The 18110-nt window shown below is 39.6% G+C and overlaps 2 protein-coding genes across 10 annotated transcripts in view; both read right to left on the reverse strand.

Moving 5' to 3' along the window:
- LOC107389751 (SUMO specific peptidase 7) overlaps positions 1–9649 on the reverse strand; it is a 30523-nt gene extending 20874 nt beyond the window's left edge. The window contains exons 1-8 of one of the 9 annotated variants that reach the window (XM_054746772.2): positions 9534–9649; positions 8956–9053; positions 7537–7625; positions 6071–6136; positions 5874–5989; positions 5074–5140; positions 4892–4971; positions 4652–4776 (exon numbers count right to left, since the gene is read on the reverse strand). In XM_054746772.2, the coding sequence (XP_054602747.1) occupies positions 4652–4776; positions 4892–4971; positions 5074–5140; positions 5874–5989; positions 6071–6136; positions 7537–7593 (511 nt within the window). In that variant the 5' untranslated portion in view covers positions 7594–7625; positions 8956–9053; positions 9534–9649. The other 8 variants (XM_015966083.3, XM_054746769.2, XM_015966080.3 and 5 more) reach the window with 8 other exon arrangements.
- A 909-nt stretch (positions 9650–10558) lies between these two features.
- Positions 10559–15950, reverse strand: atp6ap2 (ATPase H+ transporting accessory protein 2). The gene is made up of 11 exons (XM_015966079.3): positions 15797–15950; positions 14885–15015; positions 14668–14796; positions 14499–14594; positions 14259–14396; positions 14093–14146; positions 13861–14010; positions 13668–13787; positions 11962–13375; positions 11240–11329; positions 10559–11142 (listed from the first exon to the last, which is right to left on the reverse strand). The coding sequence occupies exons 1-9, from the start codon at positions 15867–15869 to the stop codon at positions 13181–13183; spliced, it is 1086 nt and encodes a 361-aa protein (XP_015821565.1). The 5' UTR covers positions 15870–15950; the 3' UTR covers positions 10559–11142; positions 11240–11329; positions 11962–13180.
- Between the last annotated feature and the right edge of the window lie 2160 nt (positions 15951–18110).

Here is an 18110-nt window from a genome sequence, read left to right on the forward strand (position 1 = left end):
CGTTTCTGTCTAAATTGGTCTGAAATCGCTCGCTTGATGACAAAAATGAGGGACAGCATCTGTACTGGCCACAATCTTTAAATGTTTTATGGCCTCTACATGGCGCCAACAGTCTGCAAAACACACACACACACACACACACACACTTGTTCGTAGTTCTTATTTTGACTAGTAAGATGTTTTTACAGTTTGACCTGACTCCAAAATATCATGAATTTTAATATTAAACAGTAAAACTCAAAAGTTAATATGTGTGCTTATACAAACTAATAGCCACAAATGACTTGCATTGAATTATTTCAACATTTAAAGTTAATAACATATATTTTAATACGTATTTAATAGTAATGATTTATTTTTGGTGTCTCTGTTTTCAAGAATGTAATATTAAAAAATAGCTTAAACTAGGGATGTCCCGATCCGATCACATGATCGGAAATCGGCCCCGATCACGTGGTTTCAGACTGATCGGGACTCTGGCTTTACTTCCCGATCCAAGCCCCAATCCGGAGTTGAATTCTGGGTTCAAATTACAGGAGAGCAACTTGGTTCTCCTTAAAGATTGTCAGGCTCCCCTGATGCCCTTAACTTACACACCCAGAAGGAGCACAAAAGAGATCCAGTTTCTACCTATATTACATTATTTACATGGACTCACAGTAGCGGGGATTCTTTTGAGCAGAGATGGGAGAGCGGCAGGCAGACCGCTGATTATTCATGAACTCCAGCTGCGTTCTGCACACGGCCACAGTAACATTTTCTAAGTTTCTAAGTGGCGTCACCAAAAAATATATAATTAACACACAGTCAGTCATTCCTGTCTGTTCATTTTCTCTCTGGTAAGTTCTGTCTGTATTTGAGCATGACGTGTGGACGCGCTCGCGCTGCAGCGCTCGTCACTGGCTCAGCCGGGCAGCGCAGGGCACACTCCACTTTTTTTGCGGTCAATAGATCAATTTGATCTGCTAGTTAAAAAGTTACTTGTGATGTGAAAAAGAAGTAAGCAGGCAGGAGTTTTTCTGGAGGACTGGGAGATGCAGGAAGATAGGAAAATAAAAACCAAGAAAACAAAACAAAGTTCTTAAAAAAATAAAATGTAGGTAGATTTATCCCACTACACGTTTGTACCTGTATAAAGCAATAATTTATCAGCATGTAGTATTCACATAGTTGATACAATTCAGATCATCTTCAAAACTCTGTCCCATGCCCAGGGACGTATCTAAGCATTTTGGGGGCCGAGGCAAAATAGACCCCTGCCAGGTATTTTAAAGGGACTTTTGAATTTTTATGCTCGCGCACAGCGCAGGGATCGGGATGAGTATTATGGAGTCGGCAACTGATGTTGAAAAGAAGCTGAAACAAGGCCTTTATGACACAAAAACCAAAGCAAGGCAAGTCAGACATTTGGAGGAGTTTCTCCGATCAGGTCTCTCTTAGAAAAGCAACCTCGATCACTGCCTGATTACAGAGGAGAATAGAATATGAAACGGCCTTGATTTCATTACCCCTTTAAGCACCACACATTTGCTCCTTTATGTATTTTTTAAGAATTTTATAGTTTAAGTAGCGAGGAGTTATTTGAAATCACATGCGCCGATGCGTCACCGGTGATCCTGGTGACGCATCGGCGTTAAAGGGTTAAAAACTAAATGAAAACAAAGTGCGTCAATCCTGACCAATGTGTTAAAAGACGTGCAGGATCCGATCAATTTGTTTTTCCCTCATTTACAGTCACGGAAAAACAGTTAAAAGCAGGGCTTGTGTTGTGTTGACCGGATAGTTCCCGTATTTGACGGAGAAAGAATAGAAAGAATTACCCCGACGCATGCAGACGAACTGACATTTTATTCGTTACACACATCGCAGATGTAGCTAAATCACCCAAGAAAAGATTCCCATCTGAACATCTGAGCTGCTCGGCTGAAGTTGTGGAGATTGGCTTGGAGCGCGTTGCAGAACCAGAGCGCATGCGGGAAGGTTCCTCCCACTGAAGCGAGTGTTTTCCAAACCCTGTCGCTCAGAGAGACTTGTCACTTAGAAAATGTTCCCTGATTATGAAACTTTGGCTGAATAGCGCTTGTTCCTGTCTCCAATGTGGCGACACATCCAGGAGCCGTCTGAGGAGAATCCCAGAATCTCTTCAGCTCAGGAAGCGTGACCCGTTAACCCGAACTCACAGTAAGACTGGGTTGGACCTGTTCAGGTTTACGCAGACAATCTTTACATAGAATTGACTTACAGATATAAAATTAATTCAGTAAAATATAAAGCATTTTATTTAAATATCCTTTCGTTATTTTACAAGCACAGAGAGCCACATCAGATGGATGGAAGAGTCGCGGGTTGTGACATGTTTTCTCCAGGACCAGAGAGGACGCAAACTCGATACATCTCTTTTATTGTGAGGTAATAATTTCTCCGAGTTTTGCGGTTGCGGACGGGAGTAGACATGCACGCTACGGGTGCGGGCGGGAGTGTAACACACACGTTGCAGTTGCAGGTGGTAATGGTCAGAAATTCAGCGGGAGCGGGCAGAAGCGGGATGAAGAAACAGTCCCGCGCAGGGCTCTACTGCTGCGTTTGTGTTTCAATTTTTTTAATGAATTCGATTAAAAATAAAGGCGCCTGGCCCAGCCTGTGTCCGAGGTAATTACACAGTCGTTGGCCCGAAGCCCGGCCCGAGGGACGTCGGGCCGACCCGACCGGAGGGCCTAGGGCTTCCGTGCAGGGCTCTAGTGTGTGTGTGTTTGTTTGTGGCCTGGAGGACAGAGGACACTCCTTAATGAAAATAACAGCTGAGACAGTCCCGTGTGCGTGCGTGTGTGCGTGTGCGTGTGTGTGTGTGTGTGTGGCCCGGAGGACAGAGGACAGGAGAACGTGCAGCTACTTAATTAAATAATTTGGTTCTGTACGTTTCTCTTCAGCACAGCCAACAAAGGTTTATGATGGGTCAGTCCTCCTGCATGCTCAGATCATTCCCTTCCCTTGCTTGAAAAATTGTTCCAAAATGAAAGTTGAACCCACATCTTTTTAATCCGTGAATTCAATGCCGTTCGGCGCGTCTCAAATAAAAATTTGGGCGTCTAACTGTAAAAAAATTATCATTAATGTAAAAAAGAAACTCCAAATAAACTACTCACACCTGGAATCGAACCCAGGTCCCCTACATGAGAGTCAGACATCTTACTAAGTGAGCTAAAGCGCCAGTGACATTCTTCGTATCTGTAACTTTTATATCCTTGATGACACCTGAAACAACGTCAATCCGAAGAACAGTTCGGAGCGAAAATGGCTATTTTGTTGCTAATTTGCAGGAAAAATCTAGAAGAAAGTTCTACAGAAAGTAGCTAAGGGTCCTCAGAAATGTAGCTAGGTTCATCACTAGGCGTTAGGAACAGCGATAAAATTGCTGAGTTGGCACTACCTCTCTCTCTACTGCTAAAGCTACGGATAGCAAATGCTACGGGCTATGCCTGAGCGTGAACGCGCATGAAGCAGCCTGCTCGACCCGAGCAGCTCTCTTTTTCTGTGATTTTACAGAAAAATAGGCAATCACAGTAAAAACGCCAGGGCTCATTCTACAGGACCAGGGCATTGCAGGAGAATGTATGAAGAAGAAATTTATTATTTCTACACATGTTTTGGCTGTCAAACTTCCATATAGTCAGTTTAAGTTGAAGTGCTATCTGTTTTTATATTAGACTTTTTATATTTGCAATAAAGTCCTAAAGTGAAGAATTTATGTTATTTATTACTTGATTGTTCAAGCTACCTCACAGAAGTGATATGTTGTTAAAAATTTTAATAAAAAGGTAATTAAATAAAAAATAAGGAACATTCTGGAACTGTTTCTTCCTTTTCTTATTTTTTTATGTATCAAAAGTTTCGGATCAGGACTCGGTATCGGCCGATTCTCAAAATAAAATGACTCGGACTCGAGGGCAAAATACCTGATCGGGACATCCGTAGCTTAAACCATATACGCACACATCACCGGGGCTAATTTACCTGCAGCTTCCTGGTGGCTTATGTCCACATCATAACTGCAGATTGTGCAAAAGGCATGGTGAGGGAGCTTAGAGGGCCACTGTTCTTGATATTCAGGCAAAAACGTCTGACACATGGACCCTCTTCTTTTGGGCAGGTCTGCTAGCCAGTCGCCCTCCCTGTCTGCTTCTCCCTCAGCTGCAACAGCACAGGTTGCACAACGTGCAGCAAAAGATTTGTTGGCTCCCTGTTTAAACTGTATAAATAATCACATCCTCCTCATTGTTTACAGGCCAAATATATCTGCGATGGATGTATATAAAAGGCAAAAATACACAAACACACAGAAATACTTCCACTTAAGATTTCAGCTGGAATATTTTCAACGGTTCACATTCACCAAAGGATGGCCGGTCCAGTTAGCTGATCCTCCCCGCCACCACGCGTCCATTTGTGTCTGCTCTTCATTAAAATTACTTAATTAAGGAATAGCATAAGATTGCCAGGGCCGCACTTCAAATACATTTTCTACAGTTTTTTTTTATATAATTACTGATAATGATCAATATGCATTTTTTTCTACATCATCCTGAATGAAAGCCTTTTCTCTGAATGTTATAAATAACTTATTTTAAGTCACCATTAACAAAAGCTGACCCACCTAACACTTCAGCAATCGTTTCTTCTGCTTCTTCACCACCATCACCATCTACCATCCCCTCTTCAGCTTCTAGGCTTTCTGCTTTGTCCTCCTGAGACTTTTTTTGTCTTTTCTTGGCTCCTTTTCTAAAGACAAAAAAGAAAAATGGCTGATTCAACTGTAAATGTTTGGGAGCGATATGGATAAAACTTTCTATTAAAATCACGTTCCAAAACGTTGACATTGATAATAATTTCCTACCTTTGAGAAGAGGGGGTGGTGATCTTCAAGCTGCTCTCTAGAGGTAAACTCTTGCTTCTGGTATTATTTGCTGCTTCTTTCTGAACAGACCGAGTGTTCCTGCTGATCAGTGCTTCTTTGTTGCTTTCCTCACCGTTCTTCCTCTGTCGTCCTCTTTTTCTAGTTAAACTACTCATTCTTACCCTTCTTTTAAAATCCTTTCCCATTTTTGTTTTCAGGACATCCGTTAAGATGAGACATGGTTTCCTCCTAAACGAGAAAACAGAGAATTGTTCATTTTCAACAGCAACTCCGTGGTTCATCAAGGTTTCCTAACTTTGAGCTCCCTTTTCAAAGCAGATAAGACTTGCTGATCAACACGGAGGAGCAGAGTGCTCCAGATAAGCCACATGCACGGTCGTGATAAGCTCAACATTGGAGTAATGATGTGCAAACGTCACATTTGAACGTTTAATTCTACAAGTCATTTTAAATGTTTAAAAACAACATACACTAGTATATGTCATAAATCAGTGTGCCTTTGGTTTGGTCGTTCCATTTTTTCCCTCCGCCTCCCCCAGTTAGCGATTATGCACCTGTTTGCCTTTTGGCTGACTTGTCCCTGTTTGGTAAACCCTTACCCCAGTTCATGCACCACGTGTTAGATCCTCTTGTTAAATCTGGTATTTACCTGGTTGGTTCCTGAAGAGTCCTTGCCCTCAGTTTATTTTATTTAAGTATATTTCAGTTAACCTGCCTTTGTTCTGGATCACTCACCTGCACGATGGGTCCTTCATAAACCGAAAACCTGACCGTATACATCTTGTGATTATGCTTATTTTTAGGTCAGAATTACTTTAAGGCGTTATTGCACTTTATAATTACTTACTGATGACTTCATATTAATTGGGAGTTCCAGAATTGACAGATCTAGCAAAAACTATGACTACAAAAACTATCTAGTGAAAGTCTACATGCTGGCTCCGTTTCGCCACACACTTACCTAGTCATTTCTTGAGATATAAAATCTGCATGTCTGCGATCAACTATCACAGATCCATTTTTATGTTGTGAATTTTTAGATTTGTATTTGCAGCCTGCAAACGCAGTCCGTGGAACCTTTTAAAAATAGGAAACATGATTAGAATTAGAAATAAAATAAGTAATATAATTAATAAACCAGTAAAGGCTCAGCTGTACCTGTTGTTCTAACTTTTCACACTCTGGTGGAAGGCATGCCATGGGGATTTTGAGAGGATTTTTAATCTAAAAGACATGCTGCATGTTATTCAACTTGTAAACGTTTTATAACCTCAGCTTCATTGGAGATGACAAACTAATTGGCCTGAATGATAAAGCTGATGATGTTGGGCACGATAGGTCACGCATGAGTACACTTGGCTGACTACCAAGAGCGACAAATAATCTGCAGCGGCTTCTACAACAGTGTGGATTAGAAATTTAAACTCTGATTTCAGATTTTCTGCAATGACAATTTGCTGCATTGCCGTTTGAAGTAAAACTAATTTCTGGGTTCGGTCTGTAGGTAGGACAAAACATTTCCTTTACAAGATCAACGAGTCTAAAGATTAACGGATGACAAAAGTAGGAATGCCCTGTTCCGATACTGATACCAGAAATAGGTTCGATATCAGCCCCAAACCGCTGTATCAGATTATATCAGACTGCATCAAAAATCTCCAACATAAGCAGTCCGTTCTGCTTTGAATTTAATTCCAGCAGTTCTGTCCAGCAGTGGCCAGACCCAGCAGGCAAAGCCCACGTGATCAGAACCGTGCATGCTAGCAAAGAACATGAGCGACGTCGGTCGCGTGGCAGGATTTTTTTGTTAAAGTCTGAAAAAGACACTGTGGCTCAGTGCAATACTTGCCATGCACAAGTTTCCTGGGAAAGCTTAATACGTCCAACCTCATCGTGCATTTGAAGCAGCACCACAAAACACTGCGTAAGGATTGTTGCAGTGTGAAATAGAAACTTAGTACACTCAACTTGCAGCAGTTGGTCAATGAACAATAGTGGTGGTTTTTTTCATATGTCCCTGTCCTCAGCCATTACTACCATTTGCTGACAGCAACACAAAACTGAAGTGACCTTGAATTAGTAATTTGCCCTTTAAAAAGGTATATTTTAATTTATTTATTTACTTAAAATGTTTTTAGAGTGTTTTATTATTTATTATTTTATTCATTTGTGATACATTATGTCTAAAGCTTACATTTATGCAACCAGTGGTTAATTTTTAAAAAACTGGTCGGTTTTTTCATACTTACTGTTGCTGGCTTTTGTTCTCTGTTTGAGAAATATCACTTGATCAGGCCTTTCTTACATTCCACACTAAAAAATAGGTAAAAGTATGTGTGATTTGTGCTGATATAGTATCAGATTGATATCATTATCAGTCAAAATGAAGGCTGCAATATCGGTATCATATCGGAAGAGAAAAAGTCGTATCGGGACATCCCTAGACAAAAGAAACAGCCCTCATTAAACTTGGCACCAGGCCTGTGACAAACATCAATTCTAGGGGATTAGCTTGAAATCAACCCAACATGCAATCTCCATAAACTCTTGAAATGCCTGAATGAATGGTGCAAACATTTAAAGAAATGTCTATGTGAATACACTGGATATTACATCAGATTTACCAGGTGGTCTTTTTTAGAGGTAAAAGGAATAGTTAAGACTCTTCTTCGCTCCATCATAACTCAAGATGTCAGAAGGCACAGCAACAGCTCTGCAAGAAACACACAGAGAAGCTCAAAGAAAGATCAAATGATTGAGAATAAACATTCTAAATAACTGCTGGGGTATAAATTATCTTTTTAAAAGCTACTGAATTTCACAACTTGACAAATATTTATGAACTGTTCTAGGGGTGTCACGGTTCACGGAGGGGTGTTGAACCGTTTCGGTTCGGTCCACTTGTGTACCATTTCGGTTCATTTTCTGTTAAATAATGAATTTTATTTGCATGATTTAAGAGCAGCAGATAAAAGTTCCTAGGTGAGTTTCTGAACGAAAGCTGTATTGAGTGACGTATGATGGCTGCACGCGCCTGATCTCTGTTTAAAAAATGTGATCTGCAAATTCTGATCAGCGCCTTTTAAAGTGGATCAAACCAATTGGCTGTCACTGCTACTGGAGCCTGTAGAGACGCTGAACGGAGCGTCGCCCCTCCCTCCCTTCTCTCACACTACAGGCACGCAGCGGCAAAAATTTAAACAAACATGTCTGCTGAAATTTCCCCGTGACAAGTTTTCATCCTACAACAAAAAGTACGGCGCTGAGGAAGCTCGTTATTTAATACGAGTTTTAAAGAAGAAACTCTGGGCGGTGTGAGGTGAGTTTTTAAGGCTCGCTGCAGAAATAAAAATGCGGAGCATCAACAGTCAAGCACAACACTTGTCTGTACAAACGTGACACTCACAGCTGCGCAAATACCCTGTGAAATAACTAAAGAAGAAGACAATATCATTTCTATAGCGCCTCTCAAGACAAAAATCACGAGGCGCTTCACAAAAACAAAAAATGTAAAAATATAAAAAATAATTTAGAAAATGGTTAAAAATATATTTAAAATGAGCAAAAAATAGACGATTGTGATTAACAAAATGTTAAGAAAGAGAGAGAGTGACTAGGAAAGAGGGAAATCAGTGGATCCTGAGGAAGGTGGAATAGGTGGGGAGAGCAGAATAAAGAGAGAGTGGTGAAGAAGGTCATACAAAATAAAGGCATCATGCTAAATCAGCAGCCTGCAATGACAACTGGTTCTGCTCACTACAGGAGCCGCTTTAGATATTATTAAATAAATAATATAATAATAATATTATACCGAAAATTTATCGAACCGAACTCTTTAAAACACTGAACCGAACCGAATACGATGTTAGCGTACCGTTACACCCCTAAACTGTTCAAGTTGTCTTCATTTACATTTTTGTTTAAGGTTTGTTTCTTGCTTGGATTGACTACAAACAAAAGATTCCCTAAAAACAATAATAATAATAATACTAATTGTAAATTAACTGGTCACACACATGACCTGCAATGATGTATTTACTGACCTCTGCGTTACTTAGGTGACTGCCGGAGACCTGGCGCGTGGTTTTAGAAAAACAAGAACGTGTTGCTGTTTTTACCTTCTGGTTCAAATGAACAGTCCCTTTAAAAACATTAAAGTGGTTATGTGAAAATGTGAAAGAAAAAAAACGCCCAGGCATGCTCGCAAAATATGTGTATACAAGCATGACTCTTGGTGTGTCTGAAAAATAAGATGATCAAAATTATCACAAATTTATCCGGCTACTCGAATGTTCCTTTTATCTGTGAGGCTAAGTCTGTAATGCGAGTCAACACGTGTGATGCTTCTTATTAAACTCATGCATATTGTTTTAAGCTAATGGGCATCTTCCCTGCAACAACATAATTGACTTTAAATCGAATTTTTTTGTAGCAAAATCATTGAAAATTCCTGTTTAACTGACTAGCTCATACAGCTAGCAACATTTACGCTACATTTTGTCCACGATGCTAAACGCTACAGACGCAAAACTCACCCGAGAACATTATTTTCTTTATATTCTCAAACTAAATATGTAAACCTAATGAAAAAGTTTCTCCACAACAGCGTTTCACCATGTACCTTGTAATACAGGCGAAACACATTCCCAGATCTGCACCCAACAGATGCTTGTATTATGCTCGGGAACATCCGGTAAAAAGCGGAAGTTCCGTCAGAATTACAATCCCCAGAGAACAAAAACATTCTGTCTTGGCAGTGTTGAAAAGATTTGGGTCTGTGGTTCTAAAGTCGCAGTTAGAGAACAATGAATAAATTAATTAATGAACGAATGAATTTGTAGTAAAACTTGGCTGGTGTTGGACTTGTTTCTGATAAAATATTCTAGAGTCTCAATGTTTTTAATTTTAAGTTTTAATAACTTGTCAAATGTGACACCATTCCGAAGGAAAGAGCAAAAGCATACTGTCTATTGAAACTTTTTGTGGTTTTAATTTTTGTTTAAGTTTGATATTTGTAATTGACACTTGGACCTGTTTGATTTCAAAATGTAATGATGGCAACCAACAAGTGGGTTATTTTTTACAGTTAAATTTTGATCGATAAGTAATTTTTCTTTCAGAATTTTTTCCCCATTTTTTGAGTGTGTCTAATTGAATTACTATGAATTTAACAGGATATGAGCGCATGTGCATAATTTAACATGTAAACCTGCATTTTTCTTTTTTTACATTTTCTTCCTTGATGTTTCTTACACAGCCTCCCATACCTGCAATGAAAAATGAATCAAAACAGCTCTTTTAAAAAAAGTGTACAGTGATGAAAGTTTGCAAACGCAAAAACTCAAAATTGGAGAAAAACATCATATCACACTCAGCAGCCAACCTGTAAAGTTAAATGCAAAGTCGAAAATGTGCTCTTAAGCTTTAAAATGAAAGAGATCAGTCAAATATAAACAAACCAGAAACAATGCTGAGACTTTTACAAAAACATTTATATAGGAATGTGGTTGCCCTTGTTTTTGCTCATCTCCTAAATTGGATGTGGCTTTGATGTGACCTATACAGGTTTTCCACAAATAAACACCTTCTCTTTTTCACACAAGATTAAAATCACGTTTAAGATTCACAAGAATTTCGCTGAAGAAAAGCAGTTTGAAAGGCTTTATTTGCAAAGTTAGAGTCGATCTCATATCTAAAGCTATGCAGATGTTAAATAGTAGCAAATATTAAAACCATTTGAATTGATGTCACAGCAGAAACATCAGGCCTACTCAGCCTCTGGGCACAGAGGTTGGTGAGTCTGCCATCAAACGCTGCAGTACATGAATACAGGCCATTCACAGGAAACAAAATGACAACCACAGACAGGAAGAAATAACTTCAAGCTTTCCTTACATTACAAGAAGCGACAAACTCTAATTGCCATTATTATTAATTGCACTTTTTTCTGCAGCATCAGAATGTTTGCTGTGAATCGGCCCATCGAGTGTCACTCTGGGCTTGACATTTTAACTGTGTGCAACTTTGATCCTGAAAAGTAAAAGATTAAAAATTCAGTTGACTACAGTTCAAGTATCCAGCCAGATGTTAACGTCAGGAGCCGTACGGCTGCACCGAGGTCTCCAGAGTCCTCCCTGAGGCCGCTGCTCCATCCACTTCACCCGATCCTGGGATCAGTGCAACAGTAGCCGAGGACGATCCCACTGTCCTTTGCTCCTCTTTCTTCTGAGCTACGAGGAAAACACATGAGTTATATTCAACAGTTCCTGTAATTGCCACCACACAACTAAAAATTTAACTTTAGAGAAAGATTTCTCATTATCTTACCTTTTAGACTACATGGCATGTGGCTGGGCTCTTCCTGTCGCTCCCCATCAGTGGCAGACGCCCGGATCTTCCTGACCACGTAGCTGCAAGCTAAATTAAATAATGAAAAAATGTATGTATTATTTTGCGAGTATTTTAAGAGTATTTAAACTTTAAGTTTAGAGACATTTTCTTGGATTTTTCCCTATCCTTGTACAAATTAATCATTTTTAGATTTGTCTTTGTTCTATGAGCAAAAGAAAATAAAAATCCCATACTGAAATTCAACATTTACTTTTCAATTAATATTTTTCCACAGCCTCTATACTGAATTTTAGATATTATTATTATTATTGATAAATTGCCACTTTCCAGGAGTTTAAGACCAAAATGTCCATGTTACTTTGTTTGTACAGCACCTTTATAGTGGGGACATTTCTGAAATTCAACAAATCAGGTTTAAATTCCAGACTAAAGTAGTAGGAATAAATGTTAGCATGTGTAAAATAGCATGTTTTATTTTGAAGGCTTTCTGAAACCACTCCCTGTTTATCGGAAACGCTCAACTCCACTTCAAAGATTTTTTTAAAACCCGTTTTATTTGTGTAATTAACTCTGTAACTGTACTTTGTTTTTCGTACCACAACAGTTATTCAAAAATACATTTCTTCTTCTGTGAAGAAGGGAAGCTGTTTTTCTGGTCTAACGGGTGTGGTCATGAATATCTAATTATAAAATCTTACCTTTTATGATAAGTCACACCATGGTTTGTTGGGTTTTTCGGTGTCCTTTCTATTATCCTTTCAGTGAAAATTAGCCTGATCTTCTCTCTAAACCAGCTATCTACCTACCTGCTTTCTGTTTCAGCCTACAGAGCTCCGGTGTCTGGTCTGCACCCGAGCAGATCCTGTACCGACACCGGACGTAACTATAAACACCCGGGGACACGGAAAGAGAAACAACCAATTACATGCAGTAAATTAAGTTAGGGCGGGGCTTATCTTATCTGTCGGAATTCTGATTGGCTAAGAGGTTGCAGTACATGTGATACAATCCCGCCCAACGTCGTTGATGATCTGATCGTGGGTGTACTAGGATGACTCAGCAAAAATCTGTGATTGATTTGCCACAATTTAATTATTTTATTTTTCTTTTACATGTTTTTCTGTGTATCTAGAATCGTGTGAATTTGAAGTGGTTTTCTTTGAATAAATCTTATTTATGCAGTTTTATTTTTGGAGTTTCATCCTACCCTACAGTCCCGTATAACAATTACATATCGGAGTACATAATTTACTCAAAAATCAGAAATCAAAAAAGCATATCTTCTATAATGAGTAAACATCAGGGAGGTCAATGTAATACTTTATTTTAAAGCATTTATAGAGCTGTCCTTATACAGTGTTACTAACACATCATGTATGATCAACCTTTTCTGTGATCCAACAAATATTTGTTTTAATTAGAAGCACAAACACACCTGAACACAATATTTCACAATAAAAGCACAGCAGTTCTGCAAACGTGTGTTTTCAATATATACAGATAGATTTAATTTAATTTAAACATAACAAATCAACACCACAATGAAAACAAATATCACTCTTTCACAACATTAGGACATATTTTATCTTCATGAGGGAAAATAGATGCAGTCGCTAAAGAAACCAAGTTAGCGAGGAGGAATGATGAGAGCTGTGAAGCTGAGGAGAGGAAGTCTGTTCTAAACTCGGGACAGATAACATCGCTGTAGATACGTTTCAGGACCACTACTCTGATGTTAAAAAAAAATGTGTTCATATCATCAGCTCAGCACGTTAAGAAGGAAGGTGAAAGTATTCATCATGCTCTTCGTCCCATCCAACCGTCACACGTTTTCACTGCAGAAGACCTCAAACACACAAAACACAAACATTCACATAGGAGCTTCAAGGAGACACCGGGAGTGTTGGCGGTCAGGACTCAGTCCATCCTGATCTTCTGATTAGTCATCCTGTAGATGATGCTGTCATATCCAGGGTCCATGTTCCACAGATTGTAAGCGATGGCGATGACGGCGAGGGCCAGAGCGATCATCAGCCACAGCACAATGTTGAAGATGACAGCGTACTGAAAGCCGTACTTGTGGGCCAGGTTGTAAGGGCGGCCTGGGTTGCTCTGGAAACATTCAACAAGTCAAAGTGTCACCTATAGGAAGTCCCATATGAATCCCACTTAGCCCAACAAGTCCAAACAACCACATCTACTTGCCCCCATGCTTTATCTCACATGCAAACACGACACAGACAATTATTAATGAAGAAATAAAATGCTGTCAAAGACATTCAGAAATCCAGGAGTACCACGTTAAATATTTTAATGAATTAGAGCGACTATTTTAGGCATAATTAGATTTTTGTTTTTTTTTACCATTTTACTGAACCAGTGCAGAATTTTAAAGTCGACTTACAATCTGCTTAGATTCCAGGATTGAACGGGACTTCCTGATCAAAGGAGCCTCAAAGGTCTTCACTGTGACAACCTCCACCACGGCACCGTTGCCATAGAGACGATACATATCCTCCCCAAACTGTAATAAAAAAAATGTGGTTTATATCAGGTTAAAGTAAACAGTTAGGCAGCATCAGCTTCAGAGTCCTTACTTTCTGAAGGACAGAGGCTATGATGGAGGTGGCATCGCGGTACTGAGGAGAATCTGTGCCATAAAGCCGACTCAACTCCTCCAAACCAGAAAGCTCCAAGGAGTAGAGGTCAGGGGAGATGTCCTTGGCCAGATGTTTGTGTCTCTGTAGCTACAGAAGGGGGGGGGGGGGGGGGGGGGGGGAGTTTTTATCAAGACAAAAATAAAAGTTTCAGCCATGAATGATGACTTACCAGAGCGGTGATGTCATGCAGTACTTGAACCTCAGACAGGAAGAGCAGATCAGCCTGAAAACAAAATGAGTGTTGATTACAAAAACAAACAAAACAAAATTCTGCTGTTAGGAGAGGGATGCATCTCAAAATGTTAGATTTGGCGTCACGGCAGTCATCGACTAACTTCTGAATTCCTGCTGAGAGAATTGAGTGGAAGCGAGGTCAGCACGGAGCTGTCCTGCGACAGCCGAGCACGGATCTGCTGCAGGGTGACCGGCAGGTCCTCAAACACGGCATTGGCCTTGCCGAGCATGTAAAGTCGCTGAAAGGGAAAACAAAAGCTTAGGAATATGAGAAACATTTGCCTTTACAGTATTGCCCCAGAAATTTGTAGTTTCCTGTTGTACACTGGATTTGTTTTTACCTCCTCGCTGGGAGCCAGCTGCAGCACGACAGGGGTGTACTCAGCAAACAAAGAGTGAACAGTCTCTGCAACACTGTCCAGGGTAAAGGGTACCGGCTGGAAGAGAGAAGATAACTCTAAACTCAATATTAAGCTAGAATTTCACATTTCTGGTGTTGGTCTGACTTACGTTCTCCAGGGGGTACGAGGCAACGCTCTGAGGAAAGGACAAGCTGTCGACTCCTCTCACTACCACAAGCACGTTAGCTCGAGGTCGCTGGAATAAAGGACCAGCCTGAAGGCCGGGCCAAGTCAAATCCTGTGTGAATAATAAAAAAATAAATAACCACGAGCCCTAAATAAAACTGGACAGAAATGACACACACATGAGATGGTAAATAAAGCACCTCTTGAATAGAGAAGCCCATGGTAAGAGCCACCAGGTCGGGGATCTTCGTCCCAGATACCGGCCAGTCCCCTTTCTGGAAAGACACAAACTCTGGTGCTTGCAACACCGTAAGGCTGTCTCCAAGGACACCTGCGGGACAAAAGCAAAAATAACTACAATTTTCCCACAGGGACAGACTTGATCCTTAGACTGTTATATTATCTCCTAACCAATTGTGTATTAGATCACATTTGTTCATGAAAAGTATCTTAAATGAGGTGGATCATATTTTAGAAAGTCAAGCGAATGAGTATAACCTCAAATTACATATTTTTAGTATATTTTCCGAGTATTGTGACCTTAAAAAGGTTATAACAAGCGTCCTAGTAATATGTATGACAAAAATAGAGCTTAATCATGACCAGCCCGTATGGAAGAATCCACTCGTGACTAGAGACAACAGGGATGCGAGTCAATAAAGAGGAACTAACTAGTCACGTGACAAAGCTGAACATTTCGCTATGTACGAAGAAATTACAATTATTTTTTGGCGATTTAGATTACTTTAAATGTCGCTTGACAATTTGTGAGAAAAAACAAATACACATTCACTGTTGGTTCTAAAGTTAGCTGCAAGCTAATCTCCAGCTGTTAGCACTGCTATTATGAGCAAAGCTGTTATTATTCTCAGCGATCCGGCACTACGACCCTTTTTGTTTATTATTATCTTTAAAACATTCATAGTTATATCTACGCAACACTAAAACACACAGGCAGACAAAATGTCAGAGTAAATGAATGCTAACAACGCTAACTGGACTGTATTTGGTCATTGAATGATTAAACTCCTAAAGGAAGCGACGACAAAAGGGTTAGTTATAATAGAGTACACAAATGTTAATAAGAGTTTTAGTTGTCGTGCAGTTCCTACCGGTGAGGACACAAAGGACTAAAACCATAGAGTTAAATGTAGCCTCCATCCTTCGGCAGTTCTTCAGCGACATCTTTCTCCTTGTATGTCGGTCAGCTGACGCTATGTGCAGCAAAGCATTGTGGGAGTTTGTGACAGAGTAGCTAAGCTTACCGCTACATAGTGGACAAACCGCTTGTTAATGTTCGATAAAAGCTAAAAAAAAGAGATTTATGACTATATTTCTTTAAATTAACTGTGTTAGGTTTTAGACGTTTAAGACATTATTTATTCGCGATTTTCCTTGAAGGTGCAGTGGGTTTTTTATTTGTAATGTCACTACATCACCACAAAAGGGCGGCAGATCTGACCACAACAGAAACCAAAGATCAAATAATCTCAAGATAGTTCACCGTCTGTCGTCTCTTGTCTGTGTCCTCATCAGCGGCCTTCTTTTTCAAGGCTTTAACCTCTTGGTAGCACACAACTGTAGCAAAGCTGCTGCTCAACTGATAAACCCTGTTCATCTGTTCTACATGCAAAGACAACAAACCCCAGTTTGGTAACAGAGTCCCATCACCAGCCTGAATCTGCCACACACACACACACACACACACACACACACACACACACACACACACCCTATTCTTTGGATCACATGATGCTCTCATGTGAGTGCAATACAGACTGTATCAAACACACATTTATTAAAAAATTAAGTGGAAGAGTGTTTTGTTTTAAGGCAGAAATTTATTATGTTAATATTGCAACTTTTTCTTCCCAGTGAAATTTACATTAGCTTTGTGATTTGATTTGTGTGGTTCCTTCTGTACTATCTTGGTCCAAAATAACTCTGTTTGTAAAACCAAAGTAATTTAAAGTATATTTCGTTTGATTTAACTGCAGAAAATCATGAGATGTTTCTTATTGTCATGGTAATATAATTTTATTTATGAATTTAATTTAATTGAATTGGGTTTGACTGTGGATTGGTGTTGTTGTAATGTCACAGGTTTGCCACAAGATGTCAGCATTGTATTTCTTTTCCCCTAAACCAGCTTCATTTCGAAATTACAATATTTAAATCTTCCTTTACAACAGCATCTCTGCTGCTTAAAAATAAGCAATTGCATTTGAAATTATTTAGCTCTTCAACATAAAAGTAAATATTTGTCCTGAATTTAGCCATGGCCTGTTTATCTGGATCTGAAATTTTGACATTGGCAGCTAATCCTGCTAACACAGAGCAGATGTGACTATGGTTTAGCCTCCATGTGCTTTATTTCTGTGACACAGATCGACTCTCGTCTGCTGTAGCTTTTTTATCCAAATATTCACTGACTGAATGCAGACTTTCATGAGAGAGGAGGAAAGAATGCTCGAGCTGTGCAGCCAATCATTGTTGGGTGAGTCCTGTGAGCCCAATCAAAGCTCATTACATGCATCTAGTCAACTCCAAGTGCCCACCATGAAGAGTTCACACAGGTCATGCTTTACAAAAAGCTGTTTAGGAAGGCACGAGAATCTCTGCAAGACGGAAAAAAGGCCTCAAACCATTGCTCATGTGTGTGTTTAAAAGTGTTAGTTTGAAAAGTTTTATTTTTGTTATTACAAATAAATCAGGCACATTTGACTGACTTTAATAAAGAAGAAGATACTGTTTATTATTATGTAAATTCATGCAGAACGGTCAAGGAATAAATTGTTTTACAAATATTGTGGAGCAAAAAAGTATTTAGTCAGCCACAGATTGTGCAAGTTCTCCCACTTAAAATGATGACAGAGGTCAGTAATTTACATCATAGGTACACTTCAACTGTGGAAAACAGAATGTGAAAAAAAAAAATCCATGAATTCACATGGCAGGATTTTTAAAGAATTTATTTGTAAATCAGGGTGGAAAATAAGTATTTGGTCAATAACAAAAATTCAACTCAATACTTTGTAACATAACCTTCGTTGGCAATAACAGAGGTCAAACGATTACTATAGGTCTTTACCAGGTTTGCACACACAGTAGCTGGTATTTTGGCCCATTCCTCCATGCAGATCTTCTCGAGAGCAGTGATGTTTTGGGGCTGTCGCCGAGCAACACGGACTTTCAACTCCCTCCACAGATTTTCTATGAGGTTGAGGGCTGGAGACTGGCTAGGCCACTCCAGGACTTTCAAATGCTTCTTACGGAGCCACTCCTTTGTTGCCCGGGCGGTGTGTTTGGGATCATGGTCGTGTTGGAAGACCCAGCCACGTTTCATCTTCAAAACTCTCACTGATGGAAGGAGGTTTTGACTCAGAATTTCACGATACATAGCCCCATTCATTCTGTCCTTAACAC

The sequence above is a fragment of the Nothobranchius furzeri genome, chromosome 14, assembly GCF_043380555.1.
Source record: "Nothobranchius furzeri strain GRZ-AD chromosome 14, NfurGRZ-RIMD1, whole genome shotgun sequence".
In the NCBI taxonomy this organism is placed as follows: domain Eukaryota; kingdom Metazoa; phylum Chordata; class Actinopteri; order Cyprinodontiformes; family Nothobranchiidae; genus Nothobranchius; species Nothobranchius furzeri.